The following is a 21,059-nucleotide window of genomic DNA, read 5'->3' as shown; positions in this document are numbered from 1 at the left end:
CTTCATTCAGCAGCCTCGCCTGGCTGGTGGTCCCAAGTGCACGGTGTAATGAGATCAGGGGTGTGAGCTGGCAGCCTGCTGGTGTGTCTGAGAGCCTGGAGCCTGAGAGCAGAGCCTGGGGAGGGTTCAAAGGTGTGTGCAGCGAGAGCAGCAGCCCATGTTTTTCTGGTGTTTTTCCTGGTGTTCTTCTCTGAATCCGGAAGAGACCATTTCTGTCTGGGTCAGCTAATGTCCTAAAGGAAGGAGGATATCTCACATAGGAAAGCCCAGACAGTGCACACGGGACTTCTTCCATGTATTATCACGTTAAGCTCCATTCCTCAACAGTGGCTCAGTCCCTGGAACCAGACCGCCTTCTGGTTCAGTACATATGTCCATGAACCTGCAGGGTTTACTCAGGGAAGCCAAAGAAGAATGAGCTACAAGTCCTACCCTTGAGAAGCTTGTAACCTACATGGGGACATAGAAGTGTCTGGAAAGGTTGAGAAGTGGGTCTAGATGATGAGCCCAGCTCAGAAGGAGAGAATCCTGGAGGCTGCTTCAATAGGGATCTGGCATGAAGGAGACGGGAAGCCCTGGGGAACCAGCTGTACAGAGCTGGGGAAGAAGGGAATGTGCTGGTGCCCTCTGCTTGCCCTTTCTACCTGCTGCCCTCCTTCCCCACCAGCCCCTGGGGGGGGGGGGGAGTACAGACTGCACCAACACACTTGACTTCGGGTAGGATGGTGAGCTTGCCCAGTAGGAGACCCCAGAAAGAGAGCAGGAGACCAGAAGAGAGAGAGGTCCGGTGTTTATCCCTGCTGCTCCTGTGGCTGTGGTTTGGCTTTAAGACCCTTCCCTTGAGCCACAGTTCGGAACACGTGACCCTCTCAGCTTGGCCATTCTCTCTGGTGCTGGCAAGCACTCCCTCCCGGACCTCTCAGGCTGGAGTGGGAACAGCTCACCTCTATTGCCAGCCCTGGGTATCATGCTCTTTGCTTCATTCCCCTGAACCTTGCTCACATCACTATAGATCATCTTTTTAAAAATTCTGCTCAAGGGGAACCTGGGTGGTCCAGTCGGTTGGGCATCTGCCTTCGGCTCAGGTCACAATCTCAGGGTCCTGGGATCAAGCCCTGCATCAAGCTCCCTGCTCAGCTGGGAGCCTGCTTCTCCCTCTTCCACTCCCCCTGCTTGTGCTCACTGTCTCTCTCTATGTGTCAAATCAGTAAATAAAATCTTAAAAAAGAAAAAAAAAAAAAGAACTCTGCTCAAATGAAGTGTGGATGGGCTGCTGTGCCTGCCAGGAGCCCCAGTGAAAAAGACATTTCAGAGACAGGGAAAGGTGCATAGAATGAAGAGGTAGAAATTCACACATCTGTCAGCTGGAGTCTTAGGCGGGAGAAGGGAGGAAGTTGGGGTCCAGAAGGTGAAGAGCTTTCAGCACCAAGCTGGACGTTTTGCAGACCCCTGTAATGTGCTTCCGTCCCTGTCTTCCAGGACGCGCCTGCCTGTCGCCCCTCACCGCCCAGCACCCCCTCGGGCAGGTCCTCTGTTCAGAAGACGGGGATGGAGAGGCGTGGAGGCTGGGGCCTCGGCGGGTGTCTGGCCTTGCTGTCGCTGCTCCCGTCCCTGAGCCTGGCGCAGTACGAGGGCTGGCCCTACCCTGAGTACTTCCAGCAGCCGGCCCCCGAGTACCACCGGCCCCAGGCGCCCTCGGACACAGTGAAGATCCAGCTGCGCCTGGCCGGCCAGAAGAGGAAGCACAGCGAGGGCCGGGTGGAGGTATACTACAACGGTCAGTGGGGCACCGTGTGCGACGACGACTTCTCCATCCACGCGGCCCATGTCGTCTGCCGGGAGCTGGGATACGTGGAGGCTAAGGCCTGGACCGCCAGCTCCTCCTACGGCAAGGGGGAAGGTAAAGGAATTGGAGTTGAGTGCTCGTGTTGCTGGAAACCCCAGGAACAGTGCTGTGTGAGATTGTGAGCCTGGTAAAGGAAGGTACAGTTGCTGTCCAGTGTGAATTCCCCAGAATCCTGCATCTGGCCAGCCTCCTGGGTCTGGGCTAGAGATGGGAACAGATGGGTGCCCGGTGAGGGCACGGGATCCAACTGTCCCGCTTCACCTGGGACTTTCCGTGTGTTAGGGCAGGAAGTCCTGCGTCCTGGAAATGCCTCCTGGCTCTAGCGGACCGGTTGGTGACCCTCACTAAAGGCTGAAGTTCGTCTGTACCTGTGGCCCCCTGTGCCTTACCTGGGGGCCAAGAGAGCCAGGGGACTGGGTGCCCTTCTTCCAGGCCCCCCTTCCTTGAAGGGGTGCCTTTGGCTCTTTCTCACAAAGGCTCCCCATAGGCCAATGTTCCCTGACTCTCCCGACCGCGCTGTTCGTGTAACCTTCACACTGTTAACAGCAAGACGCTCTTCTGGGCTCATCCGTGACAGGAACAGAGTTGATCTAGGTTTTTCACTTTGGTTGGGCTACTCTTTCTTCCCTTGTTAAGTTCAAGTCAATATATTTGCGGGGGGGAAGGTGTTTTGGTAAAAGCTTTGAGGGAGGGCTGGTGTTGGTGCTCTGAACCAGTTCTTGTCAGGGGTTATGGGGGGTGCCTAGCCCATAGTATTTTGGGTTAAGGTCTGGGCTAGAGTCTAGGACTCTAACCTTTGGAAGCCTCCCAAGTGATCGTGTATGTAGCCAGATTTGGGAGTCATTGAAATAGATTGTTATTAAAGTCCTTTCTAACTCTTGCTTTCTGTTATTCTAGAAATTATAGGAAAAAATCTATATGTAGATTTCTATATGTAGATTTTTATATGTAGAAGTCTATTTCTATATGTAGAAATCTACATCGCCTATATGTCTTACCTCCGTGCAGTTGAATGTGCTCTGTGGGAGTAACCAGAACAAGAGACCACACTTATAGTGAAATGTTCTCGGAAGCTGACTTGAGGTTCCCTAGCAGTGGCGAGATTAAAGCAGCAAAAATGAGTTAGCAAATGCTGGGCTTTTTTTTTTTTTTTTTTAGAGAGAGAGGGGGACGCAGGAAGAGGGAGAAGCCCAAGCAGGTTCTACACCCAAGGTGGAGCCCAACACCAGACTCTATCCCACAACCCCGAGATCACGACCTGAACTGAAATCAAGAGTCAGACCTCAGCTGATGGAGCCACCCAGGCACCCTGCCAATGTTGGGCTTTTAAAGCCCACTTCCTGTGTTCTTTACAAAACTCTGGGCATGCCGAAGGCCTGGGTGACTTAATCCATTGAGCATCTGGCTGAACTCAGCTCAGGTCTTGATCGCAGGTCGTGAGTTCAAACCCTGCGTTGAGCTCCACGCCCAGCATGGAGCCTACTTTAAAATGAAATGAAATGAAAATGAAAAACAAAAACCTCCAGACATGTCTCCACATTTCTACATCTTCATGTATTCTGCTAGCTGAGTGACCCAAGGGTAATGTCAGGTTTGTGTTTTCAATCCCAGGCTCTCAAGCCTCGGTATCTTATAATACTTGCAAATGACTATGAGGTTTTTCCAGGGACCACTTTATTTTATTTCTACTATTTTATTTATTTTATTTCTACTCAGACTTAAAGTTTACCTGTCATTAGATTAGATGGGTGTGGTTTTTTTCCCCATTCCAGTTCAACCGCCCAAGCGTGGGCGTGGGGTGGCCAGGGAAGTGGGTTAACCTGGCTCAGACTTTGCCCCCCGGGGAGGATGGTGGGAGAAGAGCTCAAGGGAGTAGAGGGAGTGTGTGAGGGAGCAACTGAAACCCTGGACCCTGCAGTCTGGGCTGGATTAAGTAGGACAGCACTACATGGGGAACTTGTGGGGAAGGCTGTTGGGGTCACGGGTCAGGGTGGAAATTGCAGTACAAGAAGGAGTGTGCTAGAAACATTTTGGGGGGTTGGGTGGAGATGCAGATACACAGCAGAAGGGTTGAAATGGACACTGGGGAGGGGTGCCATTGTTGGTAATGATAAGATCTAAGCTACAACCGTGGGATAGTGGCTGATGTAGGGCCAGGGAAAGACTGCTGCGGAGAGAAGCTAACAAGAGGCCAGAGAATCCTAGAACGGTCATCTCGGTGGATACTGAAACCTGCAGGACTTAGGAAGGAGAAATATCAAAGATGAAGGGAGAAACAGAGGTAAAAAAAAAAAGTGTGAACTGTCCTGTCTCCTGAACTTTGAGGATTATGTTGTCCGTAAAAAGTGATACTTGGTTTTTGCATCAGGAGAGGTCTATTAGATACAAAGGTATTTGAATTCTTTAGCATCAGGTTAGGATTCTTAGCACTGGGTACATGTTGCGCACTTGGTAAATATTAGCTGATTAATTCATTTCGATTGAGGACAGTACTGAAAACAGTCAGCAAGCAGTTGTTGGCATAGGGAGCAGAGAATGTGACCGGTGCCCTGGGCTGTGCTCCTGGGAAAGGAGTTTAACCTGCAGGCTGGCTCCATGCATGCACTGGGACCACCGGAGCCAAGCTCTTACTATCTCTTTTTCCTCTGACATACAGGGAGTAATAAGGAAGCCCCAGGAGATCACCCAGGCCCTCCCAGGCTTTCTAGCCTGGACTGTCAAGAGCTCTTCTCCCATGAAGTGTCTCTAAGCTCAGGGAACTCATGGACCCTTCCAGAGGGTTCTAGAAGGGACAGCTGTTCTGTTTCTCACCCTGGGTCTCCCAGCAGCCAGAACTAGAGATGATTGCTCTCCTTGACTTGTCTTCAGACCTAAACTCAGATCTGATCTCTCCCCAGCCCCACCACCCCGTGCTGCCCCTCACTCCCCATTGTTCAGATCAGAGTGGCCAAGCCAACAGATGACCACAGTGGGGCCCCAGAGCTTCCAACTTGAACAACTGTTTTGACAACACAGGGAACACTTGGGCTTTCAGAGTTCCCTTTGTGATCTCTGTCTTCCAAATGGTTTGTGGATTGGTTGATACATCTCTTCTCTTGTCAGGGGAAGCATTTCTTAGAGTGAATGAATGGACAGTATAGAATGAGGTTTGGTTTCTGATTGGCTGGCTCTTTGTGTCCAAAGTTAGAGTCGCGCCTACAATCCAAGTGCCACTTTCCTAGCAGCTCTGAAATGACATCTCCTGAGCTATGCCTGGCCCACTGTGCATCCCAGCAGGAGAGAGCCAGAGCAAAGTCAGGACAGTGTCCGTGATAGGCAGGAAGCATACACGGAAATATATTGTCATGGAATCAAGCCAAATTAGTGTATCATGCCTGGTGATGCCCTCTCAGGCTATATCGAAATTTACACTTCCACCATCTACAAAAAATTACCTGGTGAGGGACATCTGAGTGACTCGGTCGGTTAAACATCTGCCTTCAGCTCGGGTAATGATTCCAGGGTCCTGGGTTCAAGTCCCACTTCGGGCTCCCTGCTCAAGAAGGGCGTCTGCTTTTCCCTCTCCCTCTTCCACTGCTTGTGTGCGACCCGACTCACTGTCTCCCTCAAATAAATAAATAAATACAATCTTTAAAAAAAAAAAAAAAACCACCTAGTGAGAATACGTCCAGAGTGGGATCATTGGCAGTGAGTTAATGCTACTTAAGAAAGCAGCTCTCTGGGGGAAGTTCATTCCCTTAGGACCCCAGGGAGCTCCTTTCAAATGTTCCTGTCAAAGAATAAAGCAGGCCGGAGAGCGTCTGCTTTGCTGCTCGTGGTTCCTTCAGCTGCACGCTGTCCCGCTTCCCCTCCCCTCAGCCAGGGTAGTTTCTCTCATTGCAGATGGAATAAGGGCCCTGCTTCTTTTCACCATCTCTGTCCCTTCAGCAGCTTTGCCACAGAATGTTCCAAAGAGGCCTCCCTGCAAATGTGGAGGGTCTTTTCCGTTGCTAGTACTTAGTAAGACAAACATTTTGTTGTCCAAGCAGCAACTGATGAGGGAACATATGTTTCCGAGGAGCTTGATGGCTGGGAAATGAGGCCAAATTGAGAAACCGGTTGGAAACCCTTAGCCCAGATGTTTTCAATTAGCTTGTTGTTCCCCATAATGTGTCTGAGGCACTCCGGTTGGAGCCCTAACTGGCCATCGGTGACAGCAGACACGTCTCAGCAGGGCCCCAGAGTCAGGGACTAGCCCCACGTCCACCCTGACCTCGAAGAACCTCCGATCCTCCTCGGTTTTCTCATCTCTGCGATGGGAGTGTTGGTATCTGCTTTTCTGTATCTGTTTTCCTTGCATTTGGAAACAACGGGATTCCCTGTTTTTCTGATTAGTGGAAAGGAGGAAGGGAAAGGGGCTTGAACATGTACTAAGCACATACATTATCTCATCGAATCTCCATGGTGACCTGTTTGTTGGGGATCCTTGTTTTCACTTCAGAAATGGGAAACACGCTTGGGTAAGTAGCTGGCCAAGTTGGTGGTGCCCAAGCCCGAGGCAGAGAGTCTGAGCCCTGGGTATCTGGCTCCATCATCCTGTTGAGGCCTGCCTGGAGCTTTGAGAAAAAGGAGACATTTGAGTTTGTTTCTCATTTTGTAGGGGCACTTACAAAAATCACCCTTTGGAAACCCTTTAGCACATTAAAAAATTGTGGTGAAATACACCTAAACGTAAAATACTCTGTCTTCACCATTTTTTTCAATGCACAATTCAATAGTGTTCGTACATTCCTGTTGTTACACAACCAGTCTCCTCTTGTCTTGAGGAACTGGAGCTCAGTCCCCGTTAAACAACCACTCCTCGTGCTCCCCTCTTCCGGCCCCTGACCACCTCCATTTGACTTTCCGTCTTTATGAACTCAACTATTCCAAGTACCTCATCTACGTAGAATTATACAGTTTTGTCATTTTGTGACTGGCTTATTTCACTGAGCGTGATGCCCTGAAGGTCCCCTGATGTTGCAGCCTGTGTTAGAATTTCCTTCCTTAGTGGAGATGCCACATGGGGGGCTAAGGGGGTAGGAGAGGAATCAATGAAACAAGATGGGATCGGGAGGGAGACAAACCATAAGTGACTCTTAATCTCACAAAACAAACTGAGGGTTGCTGGGGGGAGGGGGGTTGGGAGAAGGGGGGTGGGTTTACAGACATTGGGGAGGGTATGTGCTATGGTGAGTGCTGTGAAGTGTGTAAACCTGGTGATGCACAAACCTGTACCCCTGGGGATAAAAGTATATGTTTATACAAAATTAAAAATTAAAAATTAAAAAAAAAGAATTTCCTTCCTTTTTAAGGCTGAGCACTAGACTCAGGGTATGCGTATGCCAGAGTTTGTCCAACTTTTGTCTATTGTGAAGAATGCCGTAGCGCCCGTGGGTGTGCCAATAGCTCTCAGACACCCTGCTTTCAGATCTTCTGGGTAAATACACAGAGGCAGGGATCGCTGCATGGTATGGGAATCCCATTTTTGTTTTTTAAATATTTATTTATTTATTGACATACAGCCATCACACATCACATTAGTTTCGAGTAGAAACTACTCGAAACTAATGTGATTCAAAAAGTCTGTGTGTTATGCTGCGCTCAGCACGAGCAGGGCTACCATCTGTCTCCACACAACACCGTTACAAGGCCACTGACTGGGTTCCCTGTGCTGTGCCTCTCATGCCAGTGACTTCTTCACTCTATAACCGGAAGCCTGTGTCCACAGTTTTTGTTTCTTGAGGAACCGCCATACTATTTTCCGGAGTGGCTGTACAGTCTTGCATTCCTGCTGTCAGCGCACAAGGGTTCCAGTTTCTTTCAACTTTGTCAACACTTGGTATTTTCTGCCCTTTTGAAGGTAACATTCTAATGGTATGAGGCACTTGGCATGCTGAATTTTCTACAGAGTGCAAATCAGATGGACACACAGGAGGCAAGCAGAGTTGCACAGGGCCTCCCAGCCCTGCCTTCACCAGACTTTTAGAACGTGAGGGGGTGACTCTGTGTGTTAGTGTAGCAGAGCCAAATCAGTGGCTGGGAAGCATCAGGCAGAGAGAAGAGCACTGAATGGCCCAACCTCTGGGCTCAGGCTGTGATCTTGAGGATGAACCGTCCCCCTGAGCCAGAGTTCTGTGTCTGGAAGGTGGGAATGACCATCCCTGAGGCACAGGGAAGGTACCTATGAAACCTATGAAAATGCCTGAAAAACTCCAAACCCTCAGTTGCAGGGTGGTTTACATTTTTGCTGAGGGGTCAGAGTTCAGCCTCTGCTGCAGATGGAAGGTGAGTCTAGCCTGCATCATGGTCAGTCTAATGACAATTGCCATCGTCATCCTTGTCACATTATTTGAGCAACGTTGGGCCAATAACAAACTAGATACAGGCCGCATATTCTCTCTAACCTCTACGTAGCCCTGCAGTTGACGTGTCTGATGAGAAAGAAGGGTTTTGACCAAGGTGCCAAGGCTAAGTGGCTCTCTCAGAATGAAACCCAGCTTGGCATCCAAAATCTCTGCCCGTTCTACTAACCACATGACATCTGGGCTCAAATCTAGTTTCTGTCCAAATCACATTCAGTCTAGCACATCCCCAAATCACATCAGCTGCCTACTCTGGAAAGGGGACCCAGATACCCTAGAATGATATCCAGTATCTCAAACATACCAACAATCAATTGATGACCACAATAACTGCCAAAATTAGAGAAAAATTCTCTCTGGATGATGTTGGTGCCCCCAAAGATGCAAACCAATTTTGATGCAGCCCTTGGTCTCTCTCTTCTCTGCTTCCTTCAGGGCCCATCTGGTTGGACAATGTCTACTGCACGGGGAGGGAGGCCACCCTCGCGGCCTGCTCCTCCAATGGCTGGGGTGTCACCGACTGCAAGCACACAGAAGATGTGGGTGTGGTGTGCAGTGACAAAAGGATTCCTGGTTTCAAATTCGACAATTCGTTGGTCAACCACATAGAGGCAAGTCTTGTGTTCTTGATGACGCCCACACGTCAGTATTTTCTTTCTTCCATGTAACTTGATTCACATCTAGTGATTCCAAGGAGAGTGCGTGACTGCTAAGGAGGGAACCCAAGCCAACATGATTTGGTGTTCGGGGCTGCTGCAGGAGAAGGGGAGACCACCAGTGGGTGGAGAAAGGGTACTCATTCCGGACACAAAGAATGGCTTGCGTGAGGCACAGAGGCCCCGAGGCATGAATGGGGGTAAATGGGTCAAACAGGCCAAGAGACAAGGTGAATGTAGGAGTGGTGTGAGAGGAAGCTACAGAGGATACACAGGAAAGCCCCTCTGGGCTCTGTCCAGAGCTTGCCTTTTCGGCTGGGAAAATGTACTAGTTATCAAATGCCGTGTAACAAATTACCAAAAAAACAAATTTTGCAGCTTCAAACAGTAGCCTTTATGATCTCACTTAGTTTCCAAGGGAATCCGGGAGCGGCTTAGCTGGTTGACTTTGATCACATTCAGGCAGGGGGCCCTGTCCCAAGCTGACTCATGTGGCTGTTGGCCAGCATTCGTTGCTGGCCATCAGCTGGATCTTTCTGGTTCTCTGCCTCTCTATAGCCTGCCTGGGTATTCTTACGACATGACCATTGTCCTTCTCCAGAGTGAGTGATTCAAAAGAGAGAGAACGGGAGCAAAACACGGAGGCCACAGCCTTTCATAACTCAATCTTGGAAGCGATAGACCATCATTTCTGCTATATTCTGTTGGTCACACAGACCAACTGTATAAGTGTGGGAAGAGATTCCCCAAGGGTGTGAATGCAGAAGGAGGAGACCATTGGGGGCCATCTCGGAGGCTACCTACCAAAGGACCATTGTTTCCAAATCTAGCTGGGGATCAGAATCACTTTTTTTTTTTTTTTAAGATTTTATTTATTTATTTGACAGAGACACACAGAGGAGAAGGAACACAAGCAGGGGGAGTGGAAGAGGGAGAACCAGGCTTCCCGCTGAGCAGGGAGCCCAAAGCGGGGCTCGATCCCAGGACCCTGGGATCATGACCCGAGCCGAAGGCAGACGCTTAACGACCGAGCTACCCAGGCGCCCCCAGAATCACTTTTAAAAAGCACATACTGGGGCCTCACCCCAGAACCCCTGAAGCAGAATTCCCACTAGGGAACCAGACTAGTTTTGAAAGTTCTCTCAGATGATTCTGATGTTGCCAGCCTGCCCCAAGTCAGCATTTGGAAATGGCCACAGGGCTTGTGACTCTTCTACATTTATGGCTACGTTTCAGAGTTAGGTCGTCAATGAGTTCTCCATGCAAACAACAAAACCAACAAACATTTATGGCACTGCTTTTATGGACAAGGCACCTGAGGCTTAGGACAGACTCCTCAAGGACACGTTGGATGTCACCCCCGAGGCGCTATGGGATCTGCCATGAAGCCAAGCCAAAGGGCCTTCACTGTGCTTTACCGCCCAGCTGACCTTAGAACCAACTTGAAATTGCCCTATTTGGGCTTCAGAGGAAGTTCTCCCCAGTCTGTGGTCTTTGCATTTTCCTCCCATGACTCACACTGTCCCACTCTTTTCTCATATGTTCCTAGAGCACACTGAGTACGCTGGGAACGGGTCCAAGCCTGCCTTAAAGCAGGGAAGAGGATTTCTAGCTTTCTCTCCACTGCCAGGATCAGACAGCTTCTAGCTGACACTCTTCACATGCTGCTGTTTAATCTGGGAGGAGTAGAAGGGATTCGCAAAGATCTGATGTGCGTTGGTGCTCCAGATATCAACGACAACTTGGCTTTACCATAAAGTCTGTGATTTGGAGGATGGGCATGTCCAGTCCAGTTTCACATGTTCTATCTCTGCTCCTTATCACCTCATATGGGATCGTTAGCACCCAATTTCCAAGGAGATTGGAAGCTTCTTGGGGGAAGGGGTCTGTCTAATTCACTATTGTATCCAGTACAAATAGCATTGGGTACCTGATAGGAACAGTGTCTCCAACCCCTAAATTTTCTTCTTAGGAATGCGTATCCGAGATCGTCTTCCCCACAGGTGAACAATCTCCCTGGGTCAAATATCAAATTAAACAGTGGTAAGAAGCACATAGGAGCAAGTCACTCTTTCGTAGCATCACCCTGCTTACTCAAAAAATGAGCTTATTTATAACATCTTTAATAGGCCTCTCTTTAGCCTAGAACCTCGCGATAATATAGTTGCATTGTCATGTGAAGATCCAGGCTTCCAGGCATAAGAAAGTCACTGATGGTTGAATAGAAAGAAGGTGGGCCAATATGTCCGTGGGTTTGGGGGCCGGGGGAGAATGAAAGGACTCATCCGCCGTTAGAAAAAAATGATTCTGGAAAAAGGACTCTGGGCATGGCACGTCAACAGAGAAGTGTCTGTTGAATCTGGTCCTAGAAAAAGCAGACCCTAGACTGGGTAGAATAGGCAGAGAAATGGCCCCCCCAAATATAGGAAAAAGTACTTCTTTTTATTCTGGAAATGCTAAGAGTCCACCACAAAAGCTTAGTACCTGTCTTTATTATTTTTTAAATGATTTTATTTATTTATTTGACAGAGAGAGAGAGAGAAAGAGAGACCACAAGTAGGGGGAGCAGCAGGCAGAGGGAGAAGAAGAAGCAGGCTCCCCACTGAGCAGGGAGCCCGATGCGGGGCTCCATCCTAGGACCCCGGGATCGCGACCTGAGCCAAAGGGCAGATGCGTAACTGATGGAGCCCCCCAGGCACTCTAGTACCTGTCTTTTTTCTGGACATTTGTTGGGTGCATGCTGTATACACAGCATGGTCGGGGACCCCATTGGGGAAAAAAAAAAGACATGACCCTATGACCTGACATGCCTTTGGAAAGCTGGGGGATCATTCCAAGGCGAGGAGCCTAGACCCTAAATGAACTTACGGTAACCCAGAGAGTACTACCAGGGTGGGATGGGGATGACTGGTTGGAAGGGTGGCATGACTCCCACCGCCCTCCACCCTTTGCAGGCTCCTCGAAGTCCTCCCTCTTCTTCATACAGTTACTGTGAGCCACACTGGGAGCTTTCTTGCCCAGCCACAGACTCTGAGGAAACTTTCAGCTGATCAGCCGTCCTCTGGAATCTTCTTCCCTTTGGTGTCAGCTGAACGGAGGTCATGAAAGGGCCCACATCTCCAGATGTCTGAGGAGAAACTTAGAGAGTTGCCAGTCCATCTAGGACTTTGTGGCTAAAGCCCCCGCTTCCTGTCAGAGCCGGCCTGATGGGTAGGGAGCCGCCCAGACCACTTACAGGGATATTTGTGGGATGTTGAGAAGTTTCTCCAAAATACCTCACGTAATAGCCTGTGTCATGGAATCTTTCCTCTTGGCTACAGAAACGTTCCCTTTTAGATGTTTGTGGGTGAGAGCAAGAGATGTATGCCGGTGGACATGCAGTTCAATGGGTGACTGTGGGATAACAAACGGTGCCGGGAAAGGCTGCAGGCGAATCTGTGAATACAGCGGATGGTCTCGAACCATCGTTCCTGGGGCCCGGCTGCTGCCTCTCTAACAGCAGATGTTTATGTGGAGATTAAAATGTGCCCCAGAAACAGTTATAGGGGACACAAAACTAGAAGGGATTGCTGGAATATAACATTATTAAATGAGATTCAGAAAAACCTCAGGATGTTGGGAGAATAGGCCCAAACTATAATAAAGTGAGATGAATAGAAGGTCCTATATCAAGGTCCTATACTGGAAGAAAAAAATCAGCCATAGAGTGAAAGCCCAGGACAGTGACTGACAATGAAGAGCACTGACTGTATCTTTAAAATCCCTGCAAGGGATTGGCCGACTAAAAGCTCTGTATAAGCCAAAGCTATGATATGGTGATAAAAACAAAACAAACAAACAAAATCCCAAAATGTGAACATGCACTGAGGCACTGATGGAAAGATTCTTCCCCTAAACTGTTTGTTTTTTAGATCGAGGGCAGGATTCAGATCTGGGGCCATCTCTTAGCTAGGTCCCCCCGAGAATGGACCAGCAGGATGGAGACAGGTCTGGAAAGCATATCAAAGGAGGAGAGGAAGATTTGGTGACGAGAAGAGAGAGAGGAGGGGCGTCGTGTGGGTTCTCTAAGTTTCAGCAGTGCTATCATGGAGAAGATGGGTGATTGATTCTAACCCAGAACCAAGATGGGTAAGAAGGTAATGGGACGTAGATTTCGGTTCCGCCTGGAAACTGTTAATACTTAGGGCCGCCCCACAGCGTATGCAGCTACCCTGTAAGTAGCAAGCTCCTGTCACAAGAGTCCTTCCAGCAGGAGCGGGATGACCTCCTGCCAGGAACGTGCAGCCAGATTCCTACACTGGGAAGGAAGCCGGGTGAGGTGATTGCCAAATTCTAAGATCCCTCATTACTCTGTATTTACAAAAGTACACCAAGCCCGCGCAGGAGGTGCCCATAGCTGGCAGTCTTTCTCTCTCGGCATCTTTCTCTCTCTCTCATGCACACGGAAGGGCTGCCGGCTGGTGTGTGTGCTGTGTGCTCTGGCTCTCTCCCTGCCGCTTCTCTGGTCCTGCCCAACCTTGGCCTTGAAAGCAGGAGCAGACTTTTGGCCCTTATTCTTCCACATCAAAGTGTGAGCACCAATTCCCCATTTTGGGGTCCATAAATTCAAAAGTGGCCAAGAGTGGAGTGTGGTCAAAAAGAGATGTCAGTTAATGCTTTCTCTGTGGCTTATGCCTCCAGGTGCAAATGACTGGCCCAATGAACGAGATGAGGGCACTTCCCCCAACCCGCCCCCGCCCCATCTCTTCCCACTCTAAAGCGTACAGCCAGGATTTCTAACTCTTCTCTAACGTCCATCCTCATTGACTCCTAGAGATTGGGGGCAGATCACAGACCATTAGAGGTGACCCTCACAGGCTTGTGCCTTCTCCGGAGTGCACTGGAATTCCCCCAGCAGAGAGTGGAAGAAAACTGAGCGTCAGTCTAGACCAAGCTCATCCCACTTTGGAATGCCAGAGACGTGAGTCACTAAGCCCTGGGGCCCAGCTGATGAATCTCACTCAATGAGCTAACTGTGTTTCCAGTGGATTCCTCCGTCTGCTTGGGGCATCCCCGGGGGCTCTTTGACACTTCACGGATTCAGTTCCAAAGAAGGGAGGAAGCCCATCTCCTTCATAGGAATGACCCCACGAAGGGAGAGTTCACAGGTTTGGCCCCGAGCTACCTGTTGGCGGGCAGCCAGAGCCCTGGGCAGGTCCATTCTCTTTACAAAAATGAGCTGCTTGAAATCCGTCCCTTCCGGCTATGACCTGTCCGTAATCCGGAGTGGCGATGGTTTCTCCATCAAAACGACACAGCATGCACTCATCATTTACAAGGGAGTTTTAAGTGTTCTGGAGAGGAAGAAACTCAGATGATTTCTGTCAAAGTGCTTAGCAGGCTATAAAGTGCTTCGTTAGGTTAGCGACCACCCCTGCCCCCCCCTGCCTCCTCCCCCTCCCCGGTCCACCACCTCTGGTCACAGCATCCAGAAAATTCGCCAGGGGGAGTTGCAGTTCTCTGGTCTTCAGACACAGACTGTATGCAGTCACATCTTGCTAGGGAGCCTGTCTTAGACTCCAAAGTGGAAGGCAGGACGCCTGAGTTCTGGTCTGGTGGAGCCTGAGATTTGCAGCTCTGCGTCTGGAGTGCCTGACCCTTCATGGGTCTCTGGGCTGCAAAAGCGGTGTTTTCATAAGGCAAACGAGTCAGAGGCCAGCCCTCAAAACCTTCTCAAAAAGAGGCAAGCAGGACCAAGGTCTGCCATGCAGAATACTATTGCTTCTGAGCAAACGGATCCTTTTTAAACCTAGGAAACAGAGCCCCAGCTAAACCTCCCAGGGTTTCAGAGGCTCTTAACTCAGAGGCTTTGTTTCCTGTCTGTGGCAGTGGATAAGCTGGAAAAAGCATTAGATAAGAAGAGATTGCAAATCCAGATGCCCTCCTGAGTCAACCTCTCCACACTGGCTATTGTGCACATTGCTAACTCATGTGTCCTAGAAGGGCTCAGGGCTGAAGCCATGTGTTGTGAGATCAGGGAACATACAGATCTTTTCCTTTTCTTCACCCCCTCATGCCGCCTTCTTCTGTACCCATTTTTTAAAGGCTCTCTTGCAAAGGCAGTTAGGTTATCGGGACTGATTGGAAACCCCCGGGCTGTGAGATTTAGGGGGGCCCATCCCTCGAGTGGCCCCCAAGCCTCAGTTTCTCCTTGTGACAGCAGGGACCCCGAGGTCTGGAGAGGCCCCTGGAGGGACAAGGAAGCCAGAGCTGGGAGAATCTGGTACCCCTACCCTCCACACTCTCACATTCTTCTGGAAGGGCAAGGAGACCTGAAAAAGCTCTTTCTTCTCTTAACCACGGGAACTGAGGCTGGCGTGAATTCTTAAAATTCCAGGAGCCCAGGTTTGTTATTAGTCACCCTCAGCTGCCGGAATGCTTCCAGGTCTCCCTGCAGCAGCAGCAGCCTTATCTCACCAGCATCTGGAGCCTCTAGGAAGGTCTGAGAACTTCCCAGCTGAAAGTTGCCCCCTGCCCCCGCTTCCCCCCCCCCCTTCCACCAGAAGGGGGGTGCAATGGCTTACACTGGGTGGTTTAGGAAAGAAAGGGGGTCTGTCCTCATCTTTGTCCAATTTCGAGGGCAGGAGCCCCTCCAAGCTTCAGTATAGTCCTGTTTCCCCTGATGGCTGCAGGATAGCTGGATGGCCTCCCTCTGCGGCAGGAGGAGAAGTGGGAGCAAGCGGGCAGTTTGTGTCAGACACTCCCAACGAGGGACTGAAAAGCTACGGTGGAAGCCCACGGCCTCTGAATCCCTAGTCTCGCTGCCCCATTGAGCAGGACCGTTCAGATATAGCTGGGTTGGGTTTTGTAGGGCAAAAGGATGTACATATAAGATCCTGTCTGGTGCCAACATTCCATGATTCTATTTACTGTGTCTCTATGTGATCGTGGCTTGCCAGCCACCACAAGGAACACAAGAGAAGTAGTTCCAGGGTGACCTATTTTCCCAACTGAAAAATAGGTCAGAGCCTCTGAAAAGCAAAAGGGCATGTGTGCGGATAACAAAACAAAATACTTGAAATTGCGCCCATCCCGACAGACCTGGAACCTGATCCCTGGCGAGGGCGTTGTCTGCACAACTCTTCGAAGAGGATAAATATGATTATAATTTGTGTGTGAAGTGAAATACGCGACATTGTGGTTACCTGTTAGATGAAAGAAACAAGCCGTGTGATAACTTATCTGAGATGAAATCAACGAGTGGACAGCAGGGACTCGAAGTTCGAACGTGTGACTGGGATGGGGAGTTTGTGGCCGTTTGGAAAGGGAGACAAGAGAGGATATGGAAGGGTACATACAGAAGGGATGCAAAATGGGAGAGGTAGGCAGGAGACTCTCACCCCCCAGGCGGGGGATCCATTCTGTGGAGCGATCCCACTCCTGTGGCTCGGATGGGGCTGCCCTGGACCGGAGCCATTCAAATTAGTCACTTCAACCATGCCAGAGGGGTCAGTGCCAAGGAATCCCGCCCCTCACCCCGCTCCACCCCCCTGAGGCTGGTGCTAAGTTAGCCCGGATGCTGGATCTGGTCCTGCATTCATTTGATATGTTTTAACCAAGCACCAGACAGATACCAGGCACTGGGAATAAAGAGATTGATGAAGTGGACAGCCTTGCCTTCCTGGAGATTACAGTCTAATCATGAAGGACAGTTCCACAGATCGTGACTTAGTTACCAAGGTGATAATTACCCCCCCCCCCCCAGGCCGTAGTACCCCCAGCTGGGAGTCTGGTCCAGGACCTGGCTGGGCTGTGGCCTCAGCCCCCCTGCTGGCTCAGAGAGACTGGCTGCTGGAGCAGGTGTCCCGCCAGCTTCCTGCAGACTGGAGGGCTTGCTCGTTCCCCAAAGAAGCAGTCTCTGTTACCTACCCCAGTGCTTTCTGGTTGGAAAATGAAATACAGAGCATTCGGTTTTCCAGCAACCCTGTAAGGCTCTTGATTTATAGGAGGAGGGCCTGGACAGAGTGCTGGTTTTTTCCTCTGGTGGCTCAGAATGACCTCAGCTCTCCACACCACCCCCACCCGACTGGTGGCCATCCCGCAGAGCTGAGCCATCACGGCAATGCCTTCTCTCTTCCCCTTCATCATCTGACCTGGTGGAAGTCCCTGGATAGAGAATGTGTCTTCTTACTTGGCTCCTTACTCTGTGAATTTCTGATTCGATCATCAAAAGGAGATAATTACAGGGGCGCCTGGGTGGCTCAGTCCGTTAAGCGTCTGCCTTCGGCTGAGGTCATGACCCCAGGGTTCTGGGATTAAGCCCCGCATCGGGTTCCCTGCCCATCGGGAAGCCTGCTTCTCGCTCTTCCTTTGCCTGCTGCTCCCCCTGCTTTGTGCTCTTTCTCTCTGTCAAATAAATAGTAAGATCTTTAAGGGAAAAAAAAAAAAGGGTATCTACAGTGTGGCCAGATTCTTCAAATACAGCATGCCTCATGCTGTTTATGGAGAATACCCACTTAGCTAAATCATCTAGATATGTACTGAGGGTCAGATCAGCTTTTAATTCAGCCCAGAAACTTCCTTAGTATCAGGTTTTGAGAGGTGAGGGAGGGTGTTAATAGCCAGGATGACAAGGGTGCGCATGGAGAGAGTGTAGACATCCTACTTGTCCATCCATAGGTCACACACGTAGTGTTTATGCTCTGAAGAGAAACAAGTGCTGCCTGGTGGTTTATTTTGCATTAAACAAAGAATAAAGGGGGTCTTTATTACACTTTTAGCTTGGGAGCTCAATGTTCAGCTAAGATGAATTCCTGTGATCGGAGTTTTAAAAACCATTATTGGTTCCTTCCAAAAATGTTTGAGGACCCACTATGTGTCGTGTCTGGGATTAGGGGCCATGAGTGAGACAGAAATGAATAAGGCACCGTCCTGCCCTCAGGAACTCACAGTTCTGAGCTGGCAAAAACACATTGGAAAGATAAATAATCAGAGTGCAAGATGGTCAGGCTAAGTCAAAGACTAACTGAGCAACTCAGAAAGCAAATGTGCAGGGCACCTGGGTGGCTTAGTGAGTTAAGCCTTTGGCTCAGGTCATGGTCTCAGTGTCCTGGGATCGAGCCCCTCATCGGACTCTCTGCTTAGCGGGGAGCCTGCTTCCCCCTTTCTCTCTGCCTGCCTCTCTGCTTGCTTGTGATCTCTCTGTCAAATAAATAAACAAAATCTTAAAAAAAGAAAACAAAAGCAAATGTGCGGGGAATAAAGAAATCCAATCTCTGTGGACCAGATAGTGGGGGAGGGGAGCTTCGTCGGGGAGATGGTGCTGTCTGTATCCTGTCAGGAGTGCAGCAAGAGACTGGTGTGTCGGGTTGGCCCGTGTGGCCCAGGGCCCCACACAGTGCCAGGAGCATTTAACAGACACGTTCAAATGCATGAATGAGATTGTCCCTGCAGTCAGTAGGACTCAGAGAGAAGGAAGAGGGAATTCCTGTGAGTTTCAATGCTGGGCTTTAAGGAGTGATGTCTGTGGCAGTGAGAGAAGGTCGCTGGCTGGACAAAGGGAAGGGAGGGTGTGGTATGGATCAGACCTGGGCGCCTAAGGCCTGGGGAGCCATGGGAAGGTTTGGAGCAAGACATGACTACACGCAGTGGGCAAGCTGGTGTGAGAGGTGGACTGGGTCCGCAAATCCTCCACACCAGGGAGACACTCAGCCTGTGTGAAGTGAGAGTTCCAGTCATTTCATTCCCGAGGTTCCCCCGTTGCCACCTGTCTGGCAGATGGAGATGGGATTGGGGCAGCGATGGGAGACTTGAGGAGGGGAAGGTGGACACAGCTGAATAAAGGCAGCTGAGGGCTTAGAGAGCAGGATTCAGAGAGCTGTTAGCAGTAGGGGGCTGGGGTTGGTAAGCCAGCAGAGGTTGAACCAGCCGTGCACTCTCGTCGGAATGACCGCGTGCTCGAGTAGCTCACCACTGCCATCCTCCCTCCTCCACACCTCTCCCGGGATGCCTTCTCAGGTGGGCAGGCCTGGGCTGATGTTCAAGGACAGCTTCTAAAGCAGAGGGAAGGAAGATAATTGGGCTAAGATGGGGCCCTTACCAACATGCCTCCCGGGACGGGGGTGCTTCGTACTCAAATTACGATGTCCTCATAGGCTGTCTTTCTTGAAGGCCTTGCCTTTCCTCCCCTGGTATCTCTACCTGATGCAATCTTCAACGAGGCTTTCAAAATTGGTGATTTTTCCTCCTTGGCGACAGCCCCAGACTGTCACATTGTGGAATTTTTGCAAGTCATTCACAGACACTGCAAATGTGGAATGTCGTGCAGACACAAGCCTGGGAGTCCAGGCGTGGTGCTCTTGTGTCAGCCTTTCTTTCCACCAGCCCCTCTGGCTGAAGCAAGGCAGGGCCTCACCTCCCTGCACCTTGATTTGCCCTTTTGGAACTAGCTGGTCCTCACTCCCAGGGCTGGAGCCATGCCGGGGACGAGATGAGTTCTGAGTAGGACGAGTCTAGAAGGTTCTGTGAATTCCTTGGAGGAAGGCCTTGTTGGAGATCTGGGTGAACTCTTATATCTGGCAAGAGAGACAGCATTCAAACTTTAATTGTAATCTGAAAAATGTGCTAGATGCTCTTCGAGCTTCTGGGCTATTGGTCTTAATGTATAACCAGCACGTCTAGAGAGCCCTTTGTTAGAAAAGAAAGAAAAATGTGTCTGTGTTTCAGTGTTTCACATCTTCTCTTCTCTTTTGGAGTTGAACTTATGAGAAAAAAAAATATCTAACCCTTGTGGTTATGGAAGAGATTCCACGGCGGTGAAGTAAGGAGGGAAGTTCTGTGTGTCTGTGTGTGTTTTCCTGTACATAGCAGCCTAAGGGAGCTCATTAGCTAGCAGGGAGCTCTGAATGTGCACCAGGATGGGTTTCCCTGCTACCCCCTGGCCCAAGTCCAAGAGCAGCTGGGAGGCAGGTCTCCCCTCACGTACACTCTGGTCTGACTCAGGGCTTCTCGCACCAGAGCCCCAAGGGGACCATCCAGAAGGCCGAACCCCTGACCCTGCCCTGTGTGGGTCAACTCAGTACCTCGCACTGGACAGGGTGTGAGTGGGAGGGTAGAGACCAGCAGTCCAAGGCTGGAGCACAGGCTTGGAGTTTGAACTCAGTGTTCACCCTTGTTTACCTATTTACTGGCTGTGTGCATTTGGAGAAGTTGTGAAACCTCACCAAATTTTCTCATTTTCCATCTGGAACATGGGCGTACCATCAGCCTGCTCGTGGGCTGTCATGCGAATGGAGCGAGCCCAGAACCCGCCCTGTAATGAATCTGTTGGTGTTTGATAAGTGAGGGCCCTTGCGGGTTTTGTTATTCAGAGAAGAGACAGGGCCCAGTGTTTGGGGCCAGAGGGAGGAAGCCTTCAAAGTCCATCAAGTGGGGAGAGAGTGTATTTTCTTGAATGAGTGAACGAATAAATGAATAAATGAATGACTGAGGTGAATCTGAGCCTGACGGAATGAGAAAGCAATGCTTCCATGAGAAGAGAGAAGACATTCCGTTTTGAAGGAACGATCCTGACCACTTTTCTAAGGCTTTGGAGAGAACAAGTCCCTCTAGACCTCTCCTGCACTGCACAGGTGCACAGACAGACTCACACTCCCACGTGCAGACACACAGACCCACACAGACACCATATCACACACACACACAGAGGCAGTGAGTCGGTGGAAGAACAAGGACAAGGACGCCTTGCTCTAGCAACATTCTCTCTCTAAACCTCACTTCCCACATCCTTGAGCCCACCTGGCTCCCCCACGTCACTGTCATATTTCTGCGGAAGAGATGCCACCTTGCACCGAGACAAGGGAACGTGGGTGGGTCTGCTGCGTCCCCTGTCCCACGCTGGTAGCTGGGGTACCGAGGGTCACTTTCACATCTCTGCTCAGTGAGCCTACACTGCTGCCCCATGGCAGCTGGCAGGGGGTGGGGGTGGGGAGTTGCGTAGTGGGAGGAGGGTCGGAATTTAATAAAGGGGAGAAGGATCGGAATTTAATTAAGGTGGCCCCAGCCACCTGCCCCGTGTAGTCCCAGGGCGGGTGCCTCAGCAGGAACTTTCCTTCTGGCCATTCTAGCCCCGCCTCCTGGGGTGGGAAGAGACAGGAGGGGGCTGGTGCACAGGCAGGTCTGGAGCTCAGACCCTTT

At 50.3% G+C, this 21,059-nt stretch overlaps 1 protein-coding gene across 3 annotated transcripts in view; it reads left to right on the top strand.

Moving 5' to 3' along the window:
- LOXL2 (lysyl oxidase like 2) overlaps positions 1 to 21,059 on the top strand; it is an 87,292-nt gene that overhangs the window by 25,393 nt on the left and 40,840 nt on the right. For all 3 annotated transcript variants that reach the window (XM_059371851.1, XM_059371842.1, XM_059371860.1), the window contains exons 2-3: positions 1,480 to 1,900; positions 8,665 to 8,840. In XM_059371851.1, the coding sequence (XP_059227834.1) occupies positions 1,549 to 1,900; positions 8,665 to 8,840 (528 nt within the window). In that variant the 5' untranslated portion in view covers positions 1,480 to 1,548. The remainder of the gene's footprint in view (positions 1 to 1,479; positions 1,901 to 8,664; positions 8,841 to 21,059) is intronic.

The sequence above is a fragment of the Mustela nigripes genome, chromosome 1 (genome assembly GCF_022355385.1).
Source record: "Mustela nigripes isolate SB6536 chromosome 1, MUSNIG.SB6536, whole genome shotgun sequence".
NCBI lineage: Eukaryota > Metazoa > Chordata > Mammalia > Carnivora > Mustelidae > Mustela > Mustela nigripes.
This window is presented reverse-complemented; position numbering and strand designations above follow the sequence as displayed.